The sequence below is a fragment of the Leiobunum rupestre genome, chromosome 5 (genome assembly GCF_980474605.1).
Source record: "Leiobunum rupestre chromosome 5, qqLeiRupe1.1.hap1, whole genome shotgun sequence".
Lineage (NCBI taxonomy): Eukaryota > Metazoa > Arthropoda > Arachnida > Opiliones > Sclerosomatidae > Leiobunum > Leiobunum rupestre.
The window spans coordinates 62,545,748-62,568,702 of NC_143388.1; the positions used below are offsets into that span (position 1 = coordinate 62,545,748).

Genomic DNA, 22,955 nt, shown 5'->3' on the forward strand with positions numbered 1-22,955 from the left:
AAACTATTTAATAATTCATTTACTATGTAGATATCTAGAAAGTGAATGAGGTACAAACTATTCATTTGCGCCTAGGCTTTATACCACTGATTAAGAATTTATCCCCAAATGAAAAGTTTTGTGCCATGGGAATCTGCTGTTTCAGAACTATCTTCAAAGTTTTGCCTTACAGAAAGTGTGCCTTATGATCATTTCAAGTTGCATTATTAAAACTCTTACAGTTAAATAAATCAATATTAAATTAATATAACAAAGGCAAACACTGATTACAAAGAAACCAGGATTTATAATTATACAAAGATATATCATATTAGGATTTGGTACATTACCGATTAAAATATAATTAAAAAATATTTTTTCCATGATTAAATTCTGGCTGATAGTAAACAATTACCCTTAAAGGAAATAGTAGTAATTATCCATCATAGAGCTCCTTCATCTTAACCTCTTCACAAATCAAATTTGAACACAAAGGTGACTGTTGAAATATAATGCTTGCCTATGACAAGCTATTATAAAAATTTTTAGCTTCCTTTTTTTCTCAGATGGCGCTGTGGTCTTTATATTGTAAAACAATATACTTTTATAACATAGTTACATGTGTATAGATAAACAGTAAATTATGAATACAATGCTAAATAGATAACATTTATTATTTTAATATGATAATATTATTCACTACACCCTTATATTTTATAGTTGGTGTATGATCAGTGTAATTTGTTTTGCTTAGTTTTACGGAAGTTGTTGAGTATCTTAACTTTTTTATAGGAATAGTTCAGTTTGGATATTAAAATGCTGTTGATGGGAAATCGTGTACTGGTAAGTGTTTGTCTGACACCAAATAAGTATAAAAGTAAAGAAAATGAATTGAGTACCATGGGAATTAAACTTTATTACTCAAAACATTTGTTTGATTAAAAGGGGCATTCATGTGTAAGTGAGGTTCAGTATAAGCTCCTTTAACCTTTAAGGTCATTTGGAGCTTAATGACAATGCAGCCCTTGTTTGTCAATAATTTGGAGCAAAAAATAGTAATGATTTTTAATTGGATTTTTAAAAAGTGCAATCAAAACCAATATTGAGAGCTAGCAAGTTTTAACTCCACTAAACATTTCGTGATTCTTTGCTCAGATAATATTTTGGTGTATGAGCCCTTGGCTGGCACTGTAAGCTCATTAAAAAAAAGTTAATGTTTCTATACATAAAAATCATTGAGTCAAGTAAATAAATAAAGTTAGCAGAAAAATATATTTCACAAATCAGAGGTTTCCTAATATTTTCAGATAGCTCCTAAGAATAAATACTTCAAGCTATTTGCAAAAAGGGCCTTCTCAGTTACAACCAAATTTTCCAGGCAATCTGGTGGATGTAACTTTGGTAAGTAGGAACCAATAATTATTTACCTGTAAAGAGGCAAAATCAAAGTAAAGTTAATTATAAAATTACTTTTTTGATTGAAAGGGGATATGGGTCAAAATAAGCCCAATCGCACACTTCGTCTATAGGTCTATTGTACTTTTTTGATACATATTTGTTATGGGCTAAGTAACTCTCACTTGTATTACTGACTTTTGAAAAATTTTGCTAGGTTTTTCACTTTTGTAAGTTAATGCTCAGTGGTTTTAAATTTTGGGGCGTTTTGCCTGCATGTTTGATAGGGTTTTATTAAATGTGCAGCTGCGTAGCAAGGGTGCAGTCGCCCCTGGCCCCGGTGTCTCTGGGGGGACCAAAATTGATTTGTTGGATTATATAAAACCATTATTGTTGAAACTTGAAAAGTACACTTATTTTGAGTAACACCAAACTATATTGTTTTTGAAAAAATTGACTTTGATGTTATTGATCAGTTTTCAGCACTGAAGGCCAGGAAGATAAATCTTTTGTAAAACGCAATTTGTAATATAAAGTACTATATGCAATCACCGAATGACATGCCTAATTATTTTAATGTTATTTTCTAAATATTATTGTTTTATAGGAACTATAGCCTAGGCTTTACGTTTCATCATAACAATTAAATTGTAATAGTTTAATAATTATACTATGACTGATAATGATTAGGTTTCATTTGGAAACAAGGTATACTTCTATAACTGCGCGATGGGAGCAGCCAAAGGTGGCGCAAATTTGGGTGTTTTACCCTGGGTGACAAATATCCTCTCTGGCGGTTTACACTGAATTCAGACAAATATCGAGTTAAACTATCTGGTTTGCATTTTGCCCTGAATCAACAGATAATATCTGTCAAATGTAAATATTGATTATGTGATATCTGATAACGCAATTGTTATCTGATAAATAGTTCGAAGCACTAGTTACATGTACCTGTCCAAGCTTAAAATGCTCGTGCAGTTTGTGTGTCGATTTAAATACTCTTAAACCATTTATTTGGAAACACTTATTTTACAAAATATATTTACATAAATCATTTACAACGCGACGTAAACGCGGACAGGACGAGCGGGCGTACAGGCGTACTCTTACGGCGTAAAGTTCGCAGACCAGCCCTACAGAAATAGAAGTCTCACGGCGCGGAGCTTTTTAGCTTTAAGATCACTGTAAGAAAACTTAGCAACCTGAGGTGAGCTTTTCAGCTTTAACTCCCAGGCTACTAAACCTTTAGCGAGCTGGACTTTTCAGTCATAAGATCTCGCCAAAGGCTACCTCTGCAGAGCGGGGCGGAGGTTGCGGAACCCCGAGCCCACTAAGTGAATCCGTCCTACGCTTTTTCCGAGCCTGGTCTGTCCGAGACAGCTCCCCCTAAAAAGAAGAGCCGTCTCGGCGATAATGAGACAACAAACAAAAATAAAAAACTAGTAAGAAAGGATGGATCCTGATGTCAGTTCTTTGAGAATGCGACGTCGAGCCTCTTGAACATCGATAGGAGCATCGAGACGGGAGGAGTCCTGCAGGTAGCGGGCGATGCAAGTGCATAGGTAGACTCCACTGTTAACGCTGTGATGCAGACGTCTAGGTGACGAGAACCTGGTGGCGAAGGAGGAGTCGTCGAATTCCAAAATGCCTCGAGTAGCAGCTTCAGCGGTGAGATATTGTTTGATGCGGTCGAGGATGGCTTAGGAAGGTGTTGGCGTAGTAGCGTCGAGATGATAAAAAACATAGCCGGAAAGGTCGACGATAATCAGGGCCCAACGGTTGGCATAGTAGTACGGGATGAGTAACACGGCATTGGCGAAAGGTCAATTTCGGATGTAGTGAAGTGGAGAGCTTTGCGTGGCGGATTTGCGGCCAGAAAGGCGCCAAACGCAACCGGATATGCGAAAGCAGCGCGTTCAGGTTCAGCGTTGAGATGATGTTGAATGAAAAAACTCACCAGTGGAGACGAAAGTTCGTAAGCCGTGAAGTCCGTAGCATCCCTTGACGGACTCTTCAAGCAGGCGAGATCCTGCGGAGAAAGTGTACTACAAAATGTTTGGATTCCGCATATCGAAGAGGGTGTCGTAGCCGTCGCAGTTGGAAATAAATTGCGTCGTAGTTGGCGACGTTCGTCCCGACGGTTTTGTTTTTCCACCCGTCGAAGTACAACGGGATGGAGCGGGTCCGTTGTTTGTAATGATTTAGTCCTAGTTTGGTAGAGTTGGCGTCGACGAAGCTGGGAAGGTTTCATAGTGAAGGTGAAGATGCGTGTACTTGCGAGGCCAAGGAGAAAAGAAACCGTAGTGGTTGACTGGCAATGGCTGCTTTCCGGTGCGGTTAGCGGCGGTATGAGAGTCGATCGGGGCTGGCCCGCTGACGAGTAGAGTGACGAAGCGGTAGGGGTCCGGGAAACCCAAGCGGGGGAAGGGGGACTGTAGGTGCAAAAGGGGTAGCGGAATGTGGGGAAATGGAGAGCGTGGTCGACGAACAATAAGAGACGGTTCTTGGAATTTTTAGAGAATCAGGAGAATCATCCTGTGAAAATTCTAGAACTGTAGGCGAGGTTTGAAAAGTAACCCGTAAGGTGGCGTTTGGGGGATCATCTGCCGCGAAATCTTTGCGCGGGAAATACGGTTTTAGGCGCTTGACAGAGATGATATCGGTTTTGGTCCCCTCCGAATTGCGAATTTCATAGTTGTTAGGCGCGGTTTGCCGGATGATTTGATAGGGGCCAGAATATTGGTGTAATAGTTTTTCCGACAGACCCGGAACACCACGAGGCGTTTTGAGAAAAACTAAGTCCCCTGCTCGGTATGATATCTCCCGGCGCGTTGGATCAAAACGCTCCTTGTCTTTTTGTTGCGCAATCGCGTGACGCGAAGCTGCCAGATCACGAGCGCGTTGTGCGTATAATATACTTTCAAAGCCCCATTGGCTCTTGACGGAGGTGGCAGGCAGCTGAAGAGCGGTGTCGAGGCGCAGATCCGCTTCGTATCCGTGAAGGAGAAAAAATGGCGTATATTTTGTGACGGCGTGAACTGAAGTGTTGTATGCGAATACTAGAAACGGCAAAAAATGATCCCAATCGCGATGGTTACCAGACACGTATTGCGATAGCATGTCCGCGAGCGTTTTATTAAACCGTTCAGTCTGGCCGTTTGTTCTGGGGTGGTACGCCGTCGTTCGATGGTGAACAACTTGTTTATTTCTTCCACGAGTTTATTGACGTTTTCGGTGCCTCTGTCCGTGATAAGCTCCCGAGGAGCCCCGTAGTGGAGAATGACATCTTTTGTGAGAAATTAGGCTGTCTCTTCGGCAGTACCTCTAGGAATTGCTTTTGCCACTACGGTACGTGTGCAGTAGTCCGTGCAGACTAGCATGTGTACGTTTAAAAAATAAAAGTATTTCACTGTTTCACAACAGAATTTGGTTTGGTCCATTCTTAGACCGTGTTTCTTGGTCTAAGCACATGGTCTAAGGTCCATTTTACTTTCTGAAAGACGGAAACTTTGGGAGGGGGGAGCGTTTGACCTTGCATTACCTACCCTCCCCCTCACCCCATACTCCTACGCTGGTGCCTCGTGTTGGCAAGCAGGGCTTTCGTCTGTCTATAATCAGCAGCGACCCCTCGCTGTGCGTTGTCGCCGGTCCGATCCTCCGGACAGCAGAGGTTGCGGAACCCCAAGCTCACGAAGTGAATCCGTCCTACGCTTTTTCCGAGCCTGGTCTGTCTGCGACAATATATTGGGCATAATATATCCCATTTTTAGTATCTGGTTAATTTTGGTCTGGTATTCCAAAATTGTGTTGAAGAATACCAAGACGAAAATTGTATCCAAAATAAAAATTTACAAGCTAAACACAAAATAATGTGTAACATTTATATGCTGCCAAAATAAATGTATTGCACCTCAAAGTTTCGTATAGTTTCAATTTAAAACAAATATTTAGCGTTTCAGATTTAAATGGCTTATTAGACTTGGAATTTTTTTCAGAATACAATTAAGAACTTAACGCACTAAAATTTGGCGCAATTGGATAATGTGGTATTAGTCAGTGGCGCCGATCGCTCTTTTTCCCAATGGGCGCCGAAGCTCACTAATAAACTTGGAATGAGGCTGCTGGCAACACTTTCTTGCTACGGATGCTTAAAAGTAAATGGCCTTTAACATCGGCGGTTTTACCAATGGGGGCTCTTTCCCAATGTGGGGCTTCGGCCCCGCTGCCCCCATGGGATCGGCGCCACTGGTATTAGTACCTCACACTTTCCCTTAAGATGTAGTACTCGAAGTCCAGTTATTCTAATGGCCTTTTATAAACTAAATAATTACTAATTGCAGAGTGGTTAACACTTTCGCCTCGCATTCAATTCCGGCTTGTGGCACTGGGTGAAAACTCAGAACCACTCCTGCGTGGAGTTTGCAAGTTCTTCCCCCACAGGTTAAAGGGGTTTTTGCCCTAGTTCTTCGGTTTCCCCTCTCCATAAAAACTTGTAGAGGTTAACGGTAATAGTAAGTGTAGGGAGAGGTTGGTTTGCGAGGCATGAAGGGCTTGCCACCACCCTCATACACATTGTAACCCGGCCACCTGTTTAAAAAGGCATTATAAGTTGCTTGAAAACTTGGGCCTATAAAGGTGATGCCTTGGGTATTAGCCTAGCTTATTATTAGCTGATTATGTTAAAATTTCAAATTAATCATTTTCCTTACTTATGAATTATTTAGCATCCAACTTGTGCTAGTACCTTTCATAAACGTGTATTTTTGCTATTGAGTGAATTTCAATTTTTCACTACTTTATCAGTATTTTATTTGAAGCATATTTACATAAAAAACAATATAAATGGTTTAATTAAATTCGATTTTCTAAAACCGAAATTATTTTAACTTATGTATGCGGTGTAACAAATTATCAGAAAAGTCCAGAGTCAAATGTGTAGCATCATTGGTAAAAAAAGGAATGTTAATTTATTTGAGGTTTTTCTTCACTGGATGTTGATAAATGGCAATATTGTGTTGAGTGCCATATCCATTTGTCCATGAGGCAATATTATTGGAAACTGTAGCACCTTCGTTAATGTATATTTTATTTCATAGAACTTACTAATGATCAAAAGAAATATCAAGATTTGGCCAGGAAATTCGCACGAGAAGAAATTATTCCTAAAGCAGCTTATCATGACAGAACTGGAGAGGTAATATTTTTTATTAATTATCACAGTTGAGTTATGCAGCCAGAAATTCCATGGAAAATTTCAGGAATATTAATAGAACTAATATTTATTATGTTCAACGCTTCAATTCACATACATCCTGTACGAATCATGGTAATTTGTGCCCTCTTATCCCCTTTCTCATCTGGTAAGAAACCTACTTTAGTAGTTAGCTTTCATAAGACACATATGACCTAAAGCTTATATTTAATTGTTATTGTAATATTACACAGTTTTTGGAAAATATTTAACCTCCATGTCAAATCGAGAGGTTGGGAGGCACTACCTCACCGATTTGTACATAAAATTTTGGTGCATAAGTAGCCTTGAAATAAAGACCATTTCCAAAATTTTGGCCCTCTATCAATAAAATTGGCCATTTTATGAACAATTGAAATTTTCCCACACCAAAGGCTCCACCGACCCAAAAATCAAAATTTTTGGCCATATCTTCCAGCGAAATACCTTTAAACTATCGCAAATTTGTTTTCTAGGTGTATTTTGGACAAGGAATCGTATTCTTGCTTCAAAAATTATCTGCAGATATTGGTTTGGAAGATATTAACGTTTTCGGGGGTCTAAGAAACCCCCAAAAAACGAAAATGACGTCACCTTCGATTTTTTTCATTTTTTTATATTTTTTAGCTATTGACCAAAGAAGCACACATTTAATGTTTCAACAATGAGAAATGTTTGGTTAAAAATGTATAAGAAAAATTCTAGTTCGAATTGAATTTTTGATTCTGTTGATAATAGAGATAATTTGCGAATGACCTTGAAAAAGGTGTTCAAAGTCATCAAAATTTACTTTATTGCTAGGCCATTTAAATGGTTAATGTGCCCTGAAAGTTTGAATTATATGGCACTTTTAGTTTCAGACTTATTATACCTGAAGTGTTTGGTCATAGACATTATTCATTTAGAGTTAATATAATTTCGAAATAAACTCTTTACATTGAACATTGTTCAGTTTATGTTAAACAGACATGGTCCAAGAAGACGCACTTAAGGGTCAATAATTCTAAAGCTAATAATGTCAAGTAAATGAAACTTTCAGGGCACATTAACCATTTAAAAGCCTCAGCGATAATGTAAATTTTGATGACCTTCAACACCTTTTTCAAGGTCATTCACAAATTATCTCTATTATCAACAGAATCAAAAATTCAATTCGAACTAGAATTTTTCTTATATATTTATAACCAAACATTTCTCATTGTTGAAATATTAAATGTGTGCTTCTTTGGTCAATAGCTAAAAAATATAAAAAAATTAAGGTGACGTCATTTCCGTTTCTTGGGGGTTTCTTAGACCCCCCGAAAACGTTAATATCTTCCAAACCAATATCTGCAGGTAATTTCTGAAGCAATAATACGATTCCTTGACCAAAATACACTTAGAAAACAAATTTGCGATAGTTTAAAGGTATTTCGCTGGAAGATATGGCCAAAAATTTTGATTTTTGGGTTGGCGGAGCCTTTGGTGTGGGAAAATTTCAATTGTTCATAAAATGGACAATTTTATCGATAGAGGGCCAAAATTTTGGAAATGGTCATTATTTCAAGGCTACTTACGCACCAAAATTTGATGTACAAATCGGTGATGTAGTGCCTCCCAACCTCTCGATTTGACATGGACTGACCCCATACAGAAAATTCTTATCAGAAAATTATGCATCTAGGTCATTAAAATGAAACAGATACCTTTGCAGGCTTGAGGCTATTTTCGATGGCAGCAAATTTCCCACCAAATCTCAGAAGCGCACACCACATAATAGCTCAAACTTTGTCTTAAGAGATATATTATATACATCTGGTATTATTATGGTTTGTACCAAATTGACCTAAGCTCTGTGTGTAGGAAGTTATGTTTTTTGTTTGGAAAATTGATAAACCTCTCAAGCTCCTGATAGAAAAAATCTGAAGGGATTTATGGCAAAATGCTAATGGTAGTCTATCATGTATTTACATCATTTATTATGTAAAATTTTTGTTAAATTTATTAATATTTTTATTTTTGTTTTCAGTATCCATTTGATATTTTTAAGAAAGCATGGGAAGTTGGTTTGGTAAATATTATAATTCCAAAAAAATATGGTTAGTTTACAAATATTTTATTTTATACCTTAAAGTTATTTAAGTACTATACTTTATAATAACATGTGGGTAAAGAAAGTTACTGGAAGCAATTAAGCTTTCAAGCTACCTGGGTTAGAGTTTATATACACTGTGATATTGTTTTTAATGAATTTGCATAATATGTGGATTGGCGGGCTTCATATTCTAAATACAGTTAACATTGGTGTAAATATTACCCCTACAGACCCCTCATAGCGTGCAGTGGCGTAGCTGTGGGCCCGCGGTGCGGGGGGGCCCGCTAACCATAAAAAAATTAAAAAGGGGGGCCTCATAGAGATTTTTGCGGTGGGGCCTCCCAGATCTCAGCTACGCCACTGAATGCGTGGGGGGCTTCTTCTGATCATAAATTCCTATCGACCCACAGGTTAGACACTAGTTAAAACCTTAGCAAGAATTTCAAGGAGGGGCCCTAGAGATTTTAGCTACGCAACTCGCACTAAGGGTTTTACTAATAAATTCCTGATGCCTATTAGGATTCCCTATTTATAAGTCAACTAAAATAATTATTATGAATTTGTAAGAGAATGTGCTTTTCACATATAAAAATAATAATAATAATAATAATAATCAGCTAGGCTAATACCCAAGGCACCACCTTAAGCCTAAGTCATCAAGCAACTGGTACAATCCGCCAGGTATATTAGTCAGATGGGTCTTTCTTTCAACAGATGTTATTTTATTTTTGGTTGCTTAGGTGGGCAAGGTTTAAATATCTTTGACTCCTGTGTCATTGGTGAAGAGATTGCATATGGTTGTGCTGGAATCAAATCTGTTTTATTTACAAACTGCTTAGCAGTAAGTACATTTACAGTCAATTTTTGTTATTTAATTTCTTATACATATGGGATTCTGAAAGTGTGTAGCACAATTAGCCTCTGCTTTTGTTAACACTACTCACCATTGCAGAGACAACACTGATTTAAATAACTGTAAAGTAGTTGTCCCAGAGCCAGCGAATAGTCTATACTTATTTTTTACTGTAAACTTTTACAAGAGCAGAAATAAGTAAGCTATTTTAGACCCTGCATTGCAACAGGCTTGACGATCTTTTCCAGTCCTCCACCCCACCTTAAGACATAAAACATTGTATTATTATAAGTCTTGGCCAATTGTATTTGAAAGTAAAAGGTAGAGGTTAAATATTATAATAAATTGCTTAAAGATGTAAATAGTAGTCAATCATTGATATGGCCAGTTTAAACGTCAAACTAAAGAGTATACACGCAGTAATTTTTATAACTATTGGTATGTGTTTTTGTTGGTAAACATAGTTTTCCATTACTTTGGCATTACTAAAATCTAACTTTCTACTTATGTTAATCTAATTTACTTTTGAACATATTTGTTTAAAAAAACAGTACGCGTAACGATCGCTTGGTGGCGCCACCATCAGTATGTTCTGGTATATAAAGCCATGCAGATATAGCTACTTACCTCACTCTTAACTCCAGTCACACACTTCAGCTGTGCCCATCTGCCTGGTATTATGTTTAAAATTTAACTGTTAACTATTGTCTCTCATGGCACTTGTAACATTTGTTGTAAATATATATTTAACTAAGTTTATTTTATTAAATTTAACTTTGTTCAAATACTTCGTCCACAATTTCGTACCGTCATAAAAACTTCACTCAACATGGTAGCAGAGCGTGGTTGGCGGTATTGGTGACTCTATTGTTGGAGAAAACCCACAAGAGAAGAGACAAACGACGTCATGGCTGAAGGCGGAGTAGCGGTGAGTCAGATAGTTAAACTAACTTCCACTAATTATCGCAATTGGAAATATGAGATGGAATACCTGTTGGCTGAGAAAGATTACTGGGACATAGTAATCGGAACCGATACGCCACCCGATCCTTCTACTGCTAAGGATGCTGATGTAGCCAAATTCAGAAGTCGGGATTCCAAGGCTCATTCTATCATAGCGTTGACCATTAGCCAGGAGTTGAGGGGTCTATTTGCCGGTACGCCGAAGCATTCCTATACCCTGTGGAGTGTGTTGAAGAATCATTTTGAGCCAGTATCAAGGGCCCGTGTTGGAGCGTTGATGACCGAATTCTATGCGCTTACGTATCACGATGGTGAAGGTATACCGGAATTTTTAGGCCGACTATACACACTGAAGATACAGTTAGAAGAAGCAGGTCATCCCATAGACGATGTTCAGGTATCTTTCAAAATGATTGGTACTTTACCTAGCACTTATGATTCTTTAGTGGCACATATCTATCAACTTGACGATTCAGAGTTCAAACCAGAGCGCATAAAACAAACCTTGGTCGCAGAATATGGGAGGCGATTGCAAAAGGAATCTACTAAGAATGCATTTTCGGCAAGTAAATCCACTAAAGACAAGTCCAGGACGTTCATGGGTGAATGTCACAAATGTGGAAAACAAGGACATCGTTCCGGCGATTGCCGACAACGGAAGAATCCGAAGCAACAGAAAGAGAAAACACAAAGAGGCGCATTTTTGACTATGGCCTTTTGCACAAACTCGGCTTCAAAAGAATGGATTCTTGATTCTGGAGCGACCAAGCATTTCTGCAATCAGCGTGAGTGGTTTTACACTTTTACTTCTTTCACATCTGATGCTATAATTGGCGAAGGAACCTCACGAATTGAAGGACGAGGGGATGTCTGGATACAGATAAAAGACGACATAGGTAACATGTTTCGACTTAAAGACGTTATGTATTCTTCCGGAATGGGGAAAAACCTCATTTCCGAACGATTGCTTGATCAAGCCGGATACAGGAGTTGTAGAGAGAAAAAGAACTGTCGTACGTATTTCCCTAATGGATCATTTGCGTTTCAAGCCCCGTTGTCGAAAAACAACCTGTATGCAGTGGACGCACAGGTCATGATTAATGGTCCAGATGGGGAAGACAAGAAGAGTACTAAGTCTTATGCAGCGGCAACGGCAACTGTAAGTCAGCTTAATCTGTGGCATTACCGTTTAGGTCACTTGAACGAGAACGATGTTAAGTTTATGGCTTCACACGAGATGTTACGGGGTCTTGGTCCATTAAAAGGATCATTGGAGAACTGCAAAGCCTGCAGTTTGTCCAAGAGTACGAAGACAAGTCATAAGCCTATTGCCCAGATCCAGAGCGAACAGCTGCTGGAGCTGATACACTCAGATGTCTGGGGACCTGTACAGATACCCTCGCTAGGGGGAGCGAGATACTTCATCACGTTCATTGATGACAGGAGCCGATATTTGACAGTGTATCCAATGGTTCTTAAAAATGAAGCGTTACCTTGTTTTCAGAAGTATAAGAGATTTGTTGAGAAACAAACCGGGAAAAGTATCAAGGCAGTTCGTACCGACAATGGGTTGGAATTTTGTTCAAGGGAGTTCGATGACTTTTGTGACAAAGAGGGTCTGAGACACGAGCGAACGAATGCCTATTCACCTGCCATGAACGGGGTTGCTGAGCGTATTAATAGGACACTTCTCAACATGGTACGAACTTTCCTTGAAGATTCCGGAGTACCAACCAATCTATGGATGGAGATGGTTCAGACTGCCGCATATGTTAGAAATTATTCTAAACATGATAAACTCGGAGACCAAGTACCGTTGGAAATTTGGATGGGGCGGAAGCCGAGCTCGATTCACTTTCGACGTATTGGAAGCATAGCATATGTCCATATCCCTCAACAGCAACGGCGCAATAAATTCCAACGAAGAGCTAAGATGGGAGTACTTGTAGGGTATGCCACCCGAACGAAAGGATATAGAGTTTGGTATCCTGACAATAACACGGTGGTTGAAAGTCAACACGTCCGAGTTGACGAGAGCAAAGCCGGGATTAACCACATTGAACATGACTTATCTGATGATGAGTTCGTTGAATTCCGATGGGCACCTGATAATGAAGACCACATTGCTAAGAATGAGGTAAGAGAGTCAGATGCGGAAAATGAAACATCGGAGACCAATATATGTCCTGAGCCCACTGACATGGAGGACAAGCCCGAAGTTACGATTCAAGAGGTTCGGGCTCAACCGTCAGCTACAACGTTACCTCAGGGCTGGAGACGTGAAGTCCGTATACGTCAGTCTGGAGCCTCTAAAGGAGTAGGGGATGTGTACTACTACACTCCTGACGGAAAGCAGTTCCGATCGTGGAAATCACTGGAGGAATATTTCCGCGGAAATGGGTTGGCATATGATAAATCATTGTTTGATTTTTCCAGAAAAACAATCACAGCGTCATTGGCCTCTTACCTCATAGACGAGCAGGATCAAAACAACCAACTCACCCGAGCCATTTGCAAGACACGTCCGGTGAGAGGTTTGAGATTTATTACGCTGATGTACAGATCCCAAGGTCGTATGACGAAGCTATCTCATCACCCCAAGCAGAACAATGGCAGCAGGCCATGGAGGCCGAAGTTGACACTCTCAACGTGCGAGACGTCGCTGAAATTGTCCATAAACCGACTTCAAAGAAGATCGTTGGATGTCGTTGGGTTTACACCCTGAAAGAAGATAGTCAGGGGCGCATTACCCAATATAAGGCACGGCTGGTAGCCCAGGGGTACAACCAGGTCGAAGGAGTTGACTACGAAGATGCCTTTGCCCCGGTCGTAAGCTTCAGCCTGATACGACTCTTTCTGGTCCTGTTTGTCACTTGTCTAGGTTGGGAACACTGCCACTTAGATGTGAAGAATGCCTATCTCTATGGGAGCTTGGATCAGGAGGTATACATGCGACAAATACCTGGTTTCGAGATAGCAGAGACGTCAACGCATTGCCTACGCCTAAAGAAAGCCCTTTATGGATTACCACAGAGTGGGCGCCAATGGTTTGTTGAACTGGACAAATGTTTTCATGAGTTGGGCTTCAGATCACTAATAGGAACTAACTGCGTATATTACATACCAATGCAAGCAATAGTATTGGTCTACGTTGACGACTTGGTGGTGCTGACTAAGAACAAAGACTCCCTAAATGATGTGTTCCGGAGAATCTCGTCAAAATTCGAAATCAAACAACTCGGCCCGATACGAAAGTTACTGGGAATCGACTTTGATTTCCAGGCGGACGGCTCATTCAGGATGCATCAATCAAACTACATACTTCAAGTCGGGAAAAACTACGGGATAACGACCGAAACACCTGTCTACCTACCAATTCCTGCGGGTACTGTCCTGACCAGGAATGACTCCCCAACTGATGAAGAGGAAATAGACAGGATGAAATCATTCCCTTATCGGTCGTTGATTGGGAGCCTACTCTTCATAGCTCAACGGACGAGACCAGATGTCCTTTATTCAGTGATAGCGTTATCACAATACAACAGCAATCCTGGATACGTACACTGGTGTCGTTTAGTCCAATTGACACGCTATCTCTTAACCACATCAACAAAAGGTCTGACATATAATAAAATCGGCAAACCTAATATGACTATTTATAGCGACAGCGACTGGGCTTCCGATCGAGACTCCAGAAAATCAATCAGTGGATATGTCGTCTGTTTTGGTTTTTCCCCAGTCGCATGGCGGTCATTGAAACAACAATCCGTCTCATTATCAACAATGGAGGCAGAATATGTCGCATTATCAGAGGCGACGAAAGAACTCCTGTGGCTATTACCCATACTCAAGGAGCTGGAACAGTTTGGCATTGTTCTTGATCGACCAACCATCCTCAGCGATAGTCAATCTGCAATATTCTACTCAAAGAACCATGTCGAGAAGCAGAGATCGAAGCACATCGACGTGCGATACCATTTTATCCGTGATGTCTTGGACAACGGTCTGTTCGAGCTGAAGTACGTCGAATCAAAGAAGAACATTGCAGACATCTTTACGAAGACATTAAATCGCGCGAACTTTGACAACTGTGTAAACTTATTACAACTACATTCCTGAAATCGTATTGGGTATACCAAAGAGGGGGAGTGTTGGTAAACATAGTTTTCCATTACTTTGGCATTACTAAAATCTAACTATCTACTTATGTTAATCTAATTTACTTTTGAACATATTTGTTTAAAAAAACAGTACGCGTAACGATCGCTTGGTGGCGCCACCATCAGTATGTTCTGGTATATAAAGCCATGCAGATATAGCTACTTACCTCACTCTTAACTCCAGTCACACACTTCAGCTGTGCCCATCTGCCTGGTATTATGTTTAAAATTTAACTGTTAACTATTGTCTCTCATGGCACTTGTAACATTTGTTGTAAATATATATTTAACTAAGTTTATTTTATTAAATTTAACTTTGTTCAAATACTTCGTCCACAATTTCGTACCGTCATAAAAACTTCACTCAACAGTTTTAATGAAGTTTTTTCTTAAATTACTTAGTGGGAATATATAATAAAGCTTATTCTTTCCCATAGCAACATGCAGTGATAATTTCTAAAAATGAAGCTCAAATCAAGAAGTACGTGTCTTCCATGGTTAAGGAACCACTTATTTGTGTAAGTCACTTGCTTTTAACATCTATACACCTATTAACTTAAAAATAATAAATCAATTAAATAGCACAGTTGGCACTTTTTGTTAATAAAATCAGAAGTAAATGAACCGAAGTTATCGCACTTAAATTTCACTTGGGAATTGTAGCTATTTCTATGATATAAAAGGAGGTGTCCCTTGAAGAGAATACCGTTGACCCGACCACGAATAGGAAGGAAGGTTTTGGTGTGAAAGGATTGCTCAAGGTAAAGAGTGAGTTGTGGAATAAACTTTATGTTCAATTACTAAACTAAGGCGTTCCTTCTTAATAATAATTAAGTTAATGTAATCGTTCCGACGATGGAAAAAGAGTTTATTACGTATGTATAAAAAATGGTTTCATAAAAACAAAAAGGTTTTTTTTGGCTTAGGAGCGGGCAAAATTTCAAATTCGAGGTCAAAATGTACCTTCATAAGGAAAACATGGGGAGTATAGCAGTCTGATAACTTCGGTTTATTTACTTCTGATAAAATAAAATCAATTTTCTTTAAAAAGATTTTTTTATTGTGTTCATATTATATGTGTAAAGTGCTAAATTTACGGTAGACTCTGCTTGGCCTCTGCCAGTCCGAGTGCCGGCTTGGGGGTTAACAAATCATGTCACGTTTTCTTTTATTTTGCCAGCTCACTTGCGTTGCCCTTTAATTTTTAAATATTTAATGCTTCTTCTCCAGTCTAATTGATGGATACTTTCCTTCTGTCAGAAGGGACTTTAAATACTGTTTAAGTTTTCTTTTTTACTCTGGTTACCTCTATTTGTTAAAGTCCTTTTTTAACTATCACACGAACCCAAACCTTAATGTTCGCATTTCCCTGCTGCTCGGTTTTGTGCTTGTTGCAGCCTACTTCTAGGGGCTAGTAGGCCACACTTTGAAGCTCTCTGGCGCTCTTTTAACTCATAGTAGGAAAATAAAAAAAAAGCAAGCATACTTCTCAACTCACCCCCTACAACTCCTTAAAATTTTTGCATAACCTTTTGAAACACCCTGTATAATTTAACATTAAATACAGTTTTATTAAATTTGATTAATATTCAGTATGTTATCTCTTTGTGATAAAAAATGACAAACAACCAAACACATAATTTGGAAACTCCATTGCCAATTGTTTACTAATTAAAAAACGAATACAACACAGCATTGAAATAATAATTCTATACTTTATTATTAATTGGGAGCTTTCGGACCATAGTTCTTCTCTAGCCAAACTTTTTTTACTATAGTATATTAAAAATTTTGACTTAAGGATTATGGTGTAAGAGTTCCTGATTAATAATAAAGTATATTATTATTTCAACTGAGAATAATAATTATTTTAGGCATATTGCGTAAGTGAACCGGGGGCTGGATCAGATGTAGCAGGCATTAAAACAAAAGCTGTAAAGGAAGGGGATAAATGGATTATTAATGGAGAAAAAATGTGGATCACGAATGGAGGAGTTGCTAATTGGTATGTTACAATAATTATGAAATAATAGTTATGGTATATCAACTTGGTTTTCAGTTTGTATTTGGGACAAATGCCTACTTAAAAATAACTTAAATCCTCTTTATTAATCAACTTATAATCCAACTAAACCAGAATCAACATTTACATTTAACTACTTAAAAGCAACTTAAATCCTACTAGGGAAACATCTTAAAACCAACTTAAAAATATTATGTAATTTCCTGACTACTAAAAACCAACTAATTATAAACTTAGCAAAAGCAGTATTTTCCTACCAACTGAATAACAACTTATTACCCCTTTAATAGTAACTTGAAATATGCTGACAACTTGAGCCTACTTAATACCAACTCAATATCAACTAATAATGTGTATACAAACTAAATACAAACTGAAATCCAACTTATTTTTTGGTAAGGGTAATAGGTATAATTATTTTCATACTTACACTACTACAATATCTGGAAATTATACATATATACATTTGGAATGTCTAAGACTGTAGTGCACCTGCAATGTAAGATTTAAACACATTTTCCAATTCATTGACTTGTTACCTTTGGTATGAAGCCAACGCCTTGGCAAGAAATGGACAATGTTTAGTAGGAATATAATCATACCAGAAAATGGATTTGATGGCTAGAAATGGACTATGTTTAGTAGGAATATAAACATAAAAGAAAATAGATTAGATGGCCTAAATAAAAGTTAACATGTCTCATTTCCTTTTTTAATCATACAAATGTGTGAATTTATGTGTAACAAGACATATATATTTGCCTTATTATATATAATTTTATTATACAGGTAAAAATTAACATTTCTAATACTTTTTCATAAAAATATTCAAGGTACTTTGTTCTGACAAGAACTGATCCTGATCCAAAATGCCCTACTTCAAAGGCATTCACTGCCTTTATTGTTGATGCTGATAGCCCTGGAGTAACTAAAGGCAAAAAAGTACACATTTATCATCCTTTCTATGTAATAATGAAGCTCTGTAGTGTCAAACATTGCATGCCTTTTTCGCATCTGATTTAACATGATAGAACCCTCTGCATCCTGACAGTTATCCCTCTGTTGCAAAGCTGTCAAGTAAACATTTAGGGTAAAATCTTCTGACCTTGAGTCTGGAAATTTTCTTACTACATCACTTTTACGTGTTAATTTTTTACGAAACTATTTTTATTATTTAACTATAGTCCCTTGGCATATTATCAAAACTGTAATGAAACATGGAGTTTAATGGCTCAGACCGTCAGACAGCACCCTGAATATATCCTTAAATCATATATATCTTATATATATGTCTTGATGGTTAAGAATTTTCAATTAAACTCTAAAATATAATGAAATATTGTCATCCTAGTATTACTCTGATATTTTACAAAAAAATTGTTTTAACCTAAAAAAATTACTAAAACTATTCATCTCTAATTCAGGAAAATAACATGGGACAAAGAGCATCTAATACTTGTGGAATCCACTTTGAAGACGTTGTTGTACCTGAAGAGGTAAAATCTATCACTTCAGTTTTTATTGTGGTGGCATCTACTGAACTTGATACTATTTAAGTTTTGTAGAACTGGGATAAAGGAAATAAGATACTAAGTATTACATTTAGTGTATAGTCTTCATGGCGAGCTGAATAGTCCCATAATACTCCCTTAGTTACCAGGGTGGAAATTGTTTGGTTCAAAGATGATTTTAAAAGTAATTATGTCGTTGGTGTTTGAATATACAGTCAAATATGTCTAAATGTCTGGGGTAGCACAAAGGACCTCTGATCAAGGTGCTAAGCTGGTCTTGGCCATGCCACCCATCCCTCAATAATAATAATAATAATATAATATCCGAACAGTGGTTTTAAAGAAAGCCTTATCATTTATTCTAGTAGAAAATTTTGCTTATCACTTCTCGAAGAACTTGAATTAATTCCGATATACAGGTTAGTTATTGGTCATCACTTGCAAGGTTCGACTTCATTGGGTTTTGGCCTGTCATCTATATCTAGTATTTAAAAAGCACATTTATTGGCAAAGTGACATGTAATTAATGGTCAGAATAATATTTACATATTTAGTTCAAGGAAAGAACTAGAAGTGACCCAAAGATTTCTTAGCTGCATCCCATAGCTACGAAGTTAGTTTCCCTTAAGCAACACGTCACTGTTTACTTGGTGTCATTCTATACCCCTTTGTGACATTAGTTACTTTAAACTCTTTCTACAATTAGTTTTAGGGTCCAACAAACAACTCAAGTTAGTCCAGTTCATACTTTAAGTTTCCCTTTACCCCATGTTGTAGAATTAAAATTTTTTAAATTGGCTAGAAAATATAGGTCTAGTTAAAAGAAAAGATTAATTATGTCTTTTTAAATTAATTATTTTCCTGACTGAACAACAGTAACATTGCCAGATGGCTTTATTGATAGCACTAGCCTCTAGTTTCATAGTTTTTTATTTAGAAATTTTAAAAGCCAAATTTCAATAATAGTCATGAAGCGAAACTTGCAATACTTACAAAATGTATTTACCATAAGGTTTTCTAGTAAACATTAAAAATAAATTTGATTTTAATCAGTTGTCAACATGTTTTTAAAGTGACGTCTTTGAACCCAAAACTCAATTGTAGATGTAAATGTTTAGAATAACATGTGAATTTTTTTCCATGTACTAAAATCCCTAAGGGCTATAGAAGTCCAAGCAGAGCCGTACCTAGCCCAAATGGCGCCCTGGGCAAAAAAAAACAAAAACAAAATGTCGCCCCCAAAACCTTAGATAGAAATTTTTAATTTTTCAATATTCAATTTGAATGAAAATCTTTGATTTTGCGCCCCTAAAACTTTGGCGCCCTGGGCCACTGCCCCGCTCACCCTACTTAAGGGACGGTTCTGAGTCCAAGGAAAAGCCTAAATAACTTTTCTGCTATGGGTCCTTTCCTTGAAATATTTTTAAGCATTAATTAACTGTTGTTAAAAAATGGGCTTTTCAAAAAACTAGACTATCCTGGTGGCTTGGTATAGAACTCTCTTTCTAACAGTATAGCTGATTGCCAATTCAACCTCGGGTTTAGATGGATGGTCAGAGACAAGTCACAGAGTTTACTCTAAGTTATTCTTGGTCTCTAAAACTAGTATTAGGTTGGCAAGTGGTCTGTTAATGGAATATTGTCAACTTAAAAGGAACTTATGGAATCAGTGATAATCCCATTTGCAGCTCTTGCTTTGCTACGTCGCTTTCGTTAATTATTTTTGGAGCATCTTAACATACAACAAGCCAAAAAAGACATACATAGCTTATGGACGTGTGAAGTTCGCCAATAATATGTGGTGATTCCAGAAATAACTCTCAGTAAAGAACTAACACACGGAAAATGGAAAACTGACACATTTATGTGAAACAATTATAATTATATTGTACTCTACTAATAGTTTTGTTTAAATTTTTTGTTGAAGAATGTTCTCCAGGGAGAAGGAAATGGATTTAAAATTGCAATGAGTGCCTTTGACATATCAAGACCACCGGTACTTTTACTTTTTACAATAATTAACTGGTACTATTATCAAGAAAATAATATCAAAACATTTATAAAGAAAATGCTATTTTGACAATAAATTAGCAAAATGTTAACCTTTTTATGGAGATACAAATTAAATTTGCATCATTAAAAAAGAAGCACTTTGAAACTAATTTAAAAATGATTTATTGGAAAATGTAACTCAGCACTATGTGTAAAAAACTTATTTAAAACAGAATGTTGCTGCTGCCGTTGGGCTTGCTCAGCGAGCACATGACGAAGCTATGAAGTATGCATTGGTACGAAAAACATTTGGCAAACATATTATAGAGGTATATAAACAAGTTTTTTTGCATGCTTTTTGTATTTGAATGCTCGAATTTCCCCTAAAGCTTTTCTACGGGTCCTTGGATCTGTTTCCCTTTGAATGTAACTTTTACAATTGTTTATACACATAGCATCAAGCAATTCAATTTATGTTGGTGGATATGGCTATAGGAATTGAAGCTTCTCGTCTAGCTTGGATGAAATCAGCCTGGGAAGTAGATAAGGGAATTAGGAACACATATTCAGCTGCCATAGCCAAGTGCTTAGGTGGAGATATTGCTAACAAATGTGCTACAGATGCTGTTCAAGTAAGTAATTAGTATGGTATTTCAATTTGGATAAAAATGTAAATCTAGACATAAAGACCACACTCCCAACAAATATATGTACAAAATTTTTACTCGGAGTAACTGCAAGGCAGCTAGAGCTCCACCCCAATGAGGGTTTGTGAATCCAATTGCAAATACTAGAAAATTGAGAAATGTTGATTACAATTCTAATTTTGAACTTTGTGATATAGTTATTAACTTATAGGTTACCGCCACAAGGGGTGCTACTTTCTTATTGGTTGGTTGGCCAGCAACTAGCTGAACACTCATCCTCTTCCTCTTGGCTTGTCTTAGCTTTAGACTGAGTTGAAATAAATATAATTTTTTCGAGAAATGGTAGGGTTCAAAAGCAAAGAAATTAACCCATGAATATTATTATTAAACTCTTATTTTTCAATACCAAAATACCACTTTCTATTACTAATGAACTTTGAAAATTTTAAAGAGGTTTAAATTAGGTATTTGTAGCATAAAATTAACTTGCGGCTTTCCCTTATCCTCCTAGATATTTGGTGGTGCTGGATATAATAACGAATACCCTGTAGAAAAACTGATGCGTGATGCAAAAATATTTCAGGTTAAGTATTATTTTTGTTTATTGGAATTTAAGTCCAGACCTCTACATTCCAACTTGTTAAAGAGATTGCTGAGAGCAATCCTACAGGTTGCAGAGACACTTAGTCTTATATCATATTGAATGTTTGCTTTGCAGAATTTACCGAAAATTTTAATCTACTTGAAAGCCACAGTCAGACCATCACTTGAAACCAGGTTTCATGGTTCCCTCAATTTTATTTGAAACTGGCATTCAAACATGACTTGGTTTTAAGGTCTTGTTTTACTGTGGCTATAAACAAGTCCAAACAGTTCTTTCAAAAGTGAAGATAAATTAAATAGTTTATTTTTTTCAATAGATATTTGAAGGCTCAGCTCAAATTCAACGTACAATTATAGCTAAGGAACTTCTAGAAAAAGCTAAATCTTCTGTTTAAGGCAATTCAATTACGTGGCCATGTAATGCATAAATAATACGTTGTTTTTGTTGCGAACTATGGCTGGCAGGGTGCTTTGCAATATTATATTAAATGCTATATTTTTGGTTTAATTAGCTCTGGTCCATTAAAATAATGATTTAAATTTTAATCATTTCTAATTAGCAGGATTGTATTTTAGTTGTCATTTAATATTTTAATAAACGTTTGTCTTATAATTAATTAAACAATGAATCTTTCAATATTGGTGCAATAAAATAATAATTTTGATTTTTATCAATTTTAATTTCTACTAAAAATTATTTCATAACATTTATCTTAGCTACTACCTTGAATCAGAAAACTGTGTTGAAGTTTTATAGCAGCAGCGTTTCACAGAGATCAACAAGTACTAACTTATTACATTATTGCAAATGATTAAAATGTGACACACTAAAACGCAGTGTAGAGGGTATTTGTAGTAAAACCCCAGCGGAATAAACATTAAAAAAATATAAAAATACCACGGAGGGATTAAATAAAAAAAACACCTCTTTTGTTTTTCTTTCCCGCTGTATTAAAGAACTATCTTCGTTGTTTATCTTCAACACCATGTGTAAACACTTAGAATGGCTAAGGAAGACTATTGTGGCCCTGATGATTCTTTTAGAAATAGGCATGGTTTACAGAAGAGATTTGACAATAAACCTTGTTTCATTTACCTCCTTTGCTCTAATTCTTTAACCCTGTAATACTAATACATGGTTTTCGCAGAAATAGTTTCATGAAGAGTATGGAAAATTATCCAAGTTATTCAGTGTGAGAACTGTTTTGGGGTATCCTTAATCCATTTGGTACGTGGTTAGTCTTTCCGAGTGAGTTTATGTAATTTTTTTTCTATGGCTTAGCAATGGTAACCAGCTACGTCTTAGATGAATTAGCTAGCTGACTTGGACCTAAGGTGGTGCCTTGGGCATTAGCCTTTTATAATTACTATTAGATTTTATGCATGGTTAATTTCTGCCTATTTTCCCAGACACATTTGCAACACGCTGGCAATGGAAGTAACAAAAACCTTTTTATATGAAAATTAACAACTTTATAGACCTTTTGTGGTATTCTTAGTTTTGACAGTCAGTTATATTAGG

The 22,955-nt window shown here is 37.0% G+C and overlaps 1 protein-coding gene across 1 annotated transcript; it reads left to right on the plus strand.

Moving 5' to 3' along the window:
• Positions 1 to 753: 753 nt before the first annotated feature.
• On the plus strand, positions 754 to 22,031 carry LOC149945553 (medium-chain specific acyl-CoA dehydrogenase, mitochondrial-like). Its single transcript, XM_090174361.1, has 14 exons — positions 754 to 822; positions 1,287 to 1,380; positions 6,474 to 6,571; positions 8,616 to 8,685; positions 9,422 to 9,522; positions 15,095 to 15,175; positions 16,532 to 16,662; positions 17,514 to 17,622; positions 18,105 to 18,176; positions 20,119 to 20,187; positions 20,417 to 20,512; positions 20,639 to 20,815; positions 21,342 to 21,413; positions 21,751 to 22,031. The coding sequence occupies exons 1-14, from the start codon at positions 796 to 798 to the stop codon at positions 21,826 to 21,828; spliced, it is 1,275 nt and encodes a 424-aa protein (XP_090030487.1). The 5' UTR covers positions 754 to 795; the 3' UTR covers positions 21,829 to 22,031.
• The last annotated feature ends 924 nt before the right edge of the window (positions 22,032 to 22,955 follow it).